This window comes from Oncorhynchus mykiss, chromosome 28 (assembly GCF_013265735.2).
Source record: "Oncorhynchus mykiss isolate Arlee chromosome 28, USDA_OmykA_1.1, whole genome shotgun sequence".
Lineage (NCBI taxonomy): Eukaryota > Metazoa > Chordata > Actinopteri > Salmoniformes > Salmonidae > Oncorhynchus > Oncorhynchus mykiss.
Window position 1 is genome coordinate 4,868,009 of NC_048592.1, and position 5,872 is coordinate 4,873,880.

Here is a 5,872-nt window from a genome sequence, read left to right on the forward strand (position 1 = left end):
TCCACAGGCCACAATCAACAGCCTGATCAACTCTATGAAAGTCCATTGATGGGGTTCTGAGTGATGGTTTACGACACTTGTGGTATACAGTGCCTTGCGAAAGTATTCGGCCCCCTTGAACTTTGCGACCTTTTGCCACATTTCAGGCTTCAAACATAAAGATATAAAACTGTATTTTTTTGTGAAGAATCAACAACAAGTGGGACACAATCATGAAGTGGAACGACATTTATTGGATATTTCAAACTTTTTTAACAAATCAAAACTGAAAAATTGGGCGTGCAAAATTAGTCAGCCCCTTTACTTTCAGTGCAGCAAACTCTCTCCAGAAGTTCAGTGAGGATCTCTGAATGATCCAATGTTGACCTAAATGACTAATGATGATAAATACAATCCACCTGTGTGTAATCAAGTCTCCGTATAAATGCACCTGCACTGTGATAGTCTCAGAGGTCCGTTAACCTCTCTGATCTACCGATCCCGGATCCGGGTTTGAATTCAACAACATACGGTGTTCGCCACAAATAGTCATATTAAACATTCATGAAAATACAAGTGTCTCACATGCTTCAAAAGCCTAGAATCTTGCTAATCCAACTGCGTTGTCATATTTAAAAAATAATTTATTGCGAAATAATAAGCTGCGTTTATCTGAGCATAGACCCCCATATCAAACTACTTATTCAACCAGCACTTGCGTAACAAAGTCACAGATTGCATTGAAATAAATCGTTTACCTTTGAAGATCTTGCTCTGGTTGCAATCCCAAGGCTCATTGTTACACAATGAATGGTCGTTTGTTCGGTTAAATCCATGTTTTATAGCCTAACACGAAACATTTTGTGAACGCTTATCTCGTTGAATTTCCTGTCATACAATTTTCAAAGTAACGTCCAACGTAAAGAGACTCTCTTTTCCTCGTCTTTTCCCTCTCTTTCCAGTCATGTTTGGTTTACTTGCAATCAACTCTTTGTTTGGAACGCAATCAACCCTGATGGGCCATTTTGCGGGCTCTATTGATATGGTAATACCGATTGGAACACAACACGTGAGGAGCCCATTGCGCAGCAATTATATGACCACTGTCTTGTTGATTGACTCTATTTTAACCCAATGACCACTGATCTTCTTGAAATCTAGCTGGGTAGATAGCCAATGAGCAGATGTAACTGGAAATATCCCATGATTCATTGTTGTAAGACAAACCTATTCACTGGATGCTGGCGTAAAGACCGTTCTTTCGCCATTGCCAATTGAACCGTGAAGGAGTGACTCTAATTACGCACAGACGTTTTTCAGTAATTTGCTACTTCAACTGTTTATTTCGCGAATAAAATGGCAAATAAGTCTAAGAAAGCTACCTCTAAGACTAGATACACGAATGTAGAAATGATTTTGGAAGAGATTGACCGGGAAAGTGAGACAGATTTGGCAGAGATTGAAGACTCCATTAGCTCCCATAGTTTCGATTCTGAAACTGAGGCATATTTTTTGAACGGAGAGGACATCGTTTTGGACTGGTAAGTTGCTCTCATGCTAATGCCGTTGTTTGACTTTAATATAAAATATTATTAGTGATTGTTTTTACATTTTATTTGCAAAAATGGCTAAAGTACACGTTAGCTAGCCATTGTGAGTGAGGGCCTGTTTCTTTGAGAACGCATGGTCTACCTAAATAGCCTATTTTGGGGCTGGCCCATTTCACTTTGTCAATTGATGTGGAACAGCACTTTATATACATGTTTATTATAGCTGTTTTTACATTTTATTAGCAATATATATAGCGATGTAATGAAATGGCTAAAGTGCACGTTAGCTTGTCATTGTGAGGGCCTGTTTCTTTGAGAACGCATGGTCTACCTAAATAGCCTATTTTGGGGCTGGCCCATTTCACTTTGTCAGTTGATGTGGAACAGCACTTTATATACATGTTTATTATAGCTGTTTTTACATTTTATTAGCAATATATAGCGATGTAATGAAATGGCTAAAGTGCACGTTAGCTTGTCATTGTGAGTGCCTGTTTCTTTGAGAACGCATGGTCTACCCAAATAGCCTATTTTGGGGCTGGCCCATTTCACTTTGTCAGTTGATGTGGAACAGCACTTTATATACATGTTTATTATAGCTGTTTTTACATTTTATTAGCAATATATAGCGATGTAATGAAATGGCTAAAGTGCACGTTAGCTTGTCATTGTGAGTGCCTGTTTCTTTGAGAACGCATGGTCTACCTAAATAGCCTATTTTGGGGCTGGCCCATTTCACTTTGTCAATTGATGTGGAACAGCACTTTATATACATGTTTATTATAGCTGTTTTTACATTTTATTAGCAATATATAGCGATGTAATGAAATGGCTAAAGTGCACGTTAGCTTGTCATTGTGAGTGCCTGTTTCTTTGAGAACGCATGGTCTACCCAAATAGCCTATTTTGGGGCTGGCCCATTTCACTTTGTCAATTGATGTGGAACAGCACTTTATATACATGTTTATTATAGCTGTTTTTACATTTTATTAGCAATATATAGCGATGTAATGAAATGGCTAAAGTGCATGTTAGCTTGTCATTGTGAGTGCCTGTTTCTTTGAGAACGCATGGTCTACCCAAATAGCCTATTTTGGGGCTGGCCCATTTCACTTTGTCAGTTGATGTGGAACAGCACTTTATATACATGTTTATTATAGCTGTTTTTACATTTTATTAGCAATATATAGCGATGTAATGAAATGGCTAAAGTGCACGTTAGCTTGTCATTGTGAGTGCCTGTTTCTTTGAGAACGCATGGTCTACCTAAATAGCCTATTTTGGGGCTGGCCCATTTCACTTTGTCAGTTGATGTGGAACAGCACTTTATATACATGTTTATTATAGCTGTTTTTACATTTTATTAGCAATATATAGCGATGTAATGAAATGGCTAAAGTGCACGTTAGCTTGTCATTGTGAGTGCCTGTTTCTTTGAGAACGCATGGTCTACCCAAATAGCCTATTTTGAGGCAGGCCCACATCAATTGCCAAAGTGATATGGAACAGCACTTTATGTTCCCTGTCCTCAATATGCATGTTTATTATAGCTGTTGATACAGGGCTACTCCCTGTACTCTATATGTATGTTTATTATAGCTGTTGATACAGGGCTCATATGTGAAACTATTCTAACTGAACATTTTCTTTCACAGTGGCACTGACTCCGACTGGGAGCCCCCAGTGCCAAGGTGTCCATCCCCCTCTGAAGCTGGTTCATCCAGCTGTACCCCTGCTGTCTCTGGCTCCACACCTCCCGGGCCATCTAGAGGTGTGAAGAGGAAGAGGGGAAGTGTGCCACCCACTAACAGAGGGACAGAAGGGCGTTGGCACACCATCCTAGAAGATGATGTGGAGCCACCACAACCAACTTTCAGGCCGAAAAGGAAGCCAGGACCTCAGGTGAACCGCTCTACCACAGCATCGTCGAGGCCTGCAAGACGTACTTTCAGCCTGCCCAGAACGTGTCAATCGATGAGAGGATGGTAGCCTCAAAGGCAAGAATTGGCCTCAAACAATACATGAGAAACAAACCAACCAAGTGGGGTTACAAGCTGTTTGTTTTGGCTGATTCTGTATGTGCCTACACATGCAATTTCTTTGTCTACGAGGGGAAGAACAGTTTTGCTACCGGTAAGGGACTCAGCTATGACTCTGTAATGGAGTTATTGGATTTTCAACTGCTAGGGAAGGGCTACAAACTGTTTGTGGATAACTTCTACACAAGCCCTACCCTGTTTGCAGACCTAAGGAAGCTGGATGTATGGGCTTGTGGCACCATTCGTACCAACAGGGTGGGCTTTCCGAAGACTAAGGTGAACGACATGCCTAAGCGGGCTGAGCGGGGGAGCATGCGATGGATCCGTGAAGATGGCCTGCTTTTTGTAAAGTGGATGGATACCAGAGAGGTGGTGATGTGCTCCACTATCCACAAGTCCTTCAGTGGGGATCATGTTGTCAGGTGTGTGAAGGTCTGTCTGCAGTCTAGCTGAGCTATATCTTATATCTGGAGTATTTTTTCCTGTCTTATCCGGTGTCTTGTGTGAATTTAAGTCTGCTCTCTTTCTCTCCTTTCTCTCAGTGGACTTGAACCCCTGGGACCATGCTTCAGGACTACCTGACATGATGACTCCTTGCTGTCCCCCAGTCCACCTGGCCTTGCCGCTGTTCCAGTTTCAACTGTTCTGCCTGCGGCTATGGAACCCTAAACTGTACATTTTTTTCTCTTGGGGTGCTGTACTGTTGCACACTCTACAAACACTGTGATCTCCACCCGGCACAGCCAGAAGAGGACTGGCCACCCCTCATTGCCTTGTTTCTTCCTAGGTTTTTGCCTTTCTAGGTTGTTTTTCCTGTTTTTCCTATTTGATACAGGACTGAGGATGTGTAAAAGTGTGTAAATAGTTACCCATGTTACTTTGTAAATGTGTATATATATATTTTTTTTCATAACATTTAAAAAAAAAAAAATGTTTACAAAAAAATTTCAATTTTTTTTTTGAAATTTAAAAAAAAAAAAATTTGAAATTTTTTTTCAGAAATTTTTAAAATTTCATAAATTTTTAAAATTTTTGTGGGGGGGGTGTGTTAGAATACCATTTTGGTATTTTGTATATAGTTATTGGTTTCAAAATGTGTACTTCACCAATTTGGCCACTTGGGTACATTTGGTCTACTTGTGTGGGACACCTGGGTGACTTTATAATAAATGTTATGTAGCACACTCATTTTGGAAGTTATCATTCTGAAATTTTGCACAAGTACTGTTGCCCTCTTAATTTTTTCAAGAAAATTGTCCCCATCATCTTATCTGAATTTTTGTTTTATCTTGTTCATTTGAAAGATGATGATACAAAAATAAATAGAAAAAACGCATGTTTTTTTCCATAGTTTTATCTAAACCAGATCTAGTGTGTGTTATTCTCCTACATTCAATTCACATTTACACAAACTTCAGAGTGTTTTCTTTCAAATGGTACCAAGAATATGCATATACTTGGTTCTGTGCCTGAGCTACAGGCTGTTAGATTTGGGTTTGTCTTCAGGCGGAAATTGCACAAAGTAGGGGGGTAGTTCTAAGAGGTTAAAAGCGCAGAGAGCATCATGAAGAACAAGGAACACACCAGGCAGGTCCGAGATACTGTTGTGAAGAGGTTTAAAGCCGGATTTGGATACAAAAAGATTTCCCAAGCTTTAAACATCCCAAGGAGCACTGTGCAAGCGATAATATTGAAATGGAAGGAGTATCAGACCACTGCAAATCTACCAAGACCTGGCCGTCCCTCTAAACTTTCAGCTCATACAAGGAGAAGACTGATCAGAGATGCAGCCAAGAGGCCCATGATCACTCTGGATGAACTGCAGAGATCTACAGCTGAGGTGGGAGACTCTGTCCATAGGACAACAATCAGTCGTATATTGCACAAATCTGGCCTTTATGGAAGAGTGGCAAGAAGAAAGCCATTTCTTAAAGATATCCATAAAAAGTGTTGTTTAAAGTTTGCCACAAGCCACCTGGGAGACACACCAAACATGTGGAAGAAGGTGCTCTGGTCAGATGAAACCAAAATTGAACTTTTTGGCAAAAATGCAAAACGTTATGTTTGGCGTAAAAGCAACACAGCTGAACACCCCATCCCCACTGTCAAACATGGTGGTGGCAGCATCATGGTTTGGGCCTGCTTTTCTTCAGCAGGGACAGGGAAGATGGTTAAAATTGATGGGAAGATGGATGGAGCCAAATACAGGACCTTTCTGGAAGAAAACCTGATGGAGTCTGCAAAAGACCTGAGACTGGGACGGAGATTTGTCTTCCAACAAGACAATGATCCAAAACATAAAGC

General features: G+C 40.5%; 1 protein-coding gene across 3 annotated transcripts; it reads left to right on the plus strand.

The window, feature by feature from the left end:
* Window positions 1–1,216: 1,216 nt before the first annotated feature.
* On the plus strand, window positions 1,217–4,482 carry LOC110485777 (piggyBac transposable element-derived protein 4). Of its 3 annotated transcripts, none has more exons than XM_036966789.1 (3): window positions 1,217–1,520; window positions 3,185–3,990; window positions 4,111–4,482. In XM_036966789.1, exons 2-3 carry the CDS (start codon window positions 3,512–3,514, stop codon window positions 4,148–4,150), a joined length of 519 nt encoding a protein of 172 aa, XP_036822684.1. In that variant the 5' UTR covers window positions 1,217–1,520; window positions 3,185–3,511; the 3' UTR covers window positions 4,151–4,482. The 3 variants fall into 3 exon arrangements, with proteins under 3 accessions (XP_036822684.1, XP_036822685.1, XP_036822686.1); XM_036966790.1 differs by having other exon boundaries at window positions 3,185–4,000; window positions 4,111–4,456; XM_036966791.1 differs by having other exon boundaries at window positions 3,185–3,431; window positions 4,111–4,454.
* Window positions 4,483–5,872: the final 1,390 nt, after the last annotated feature.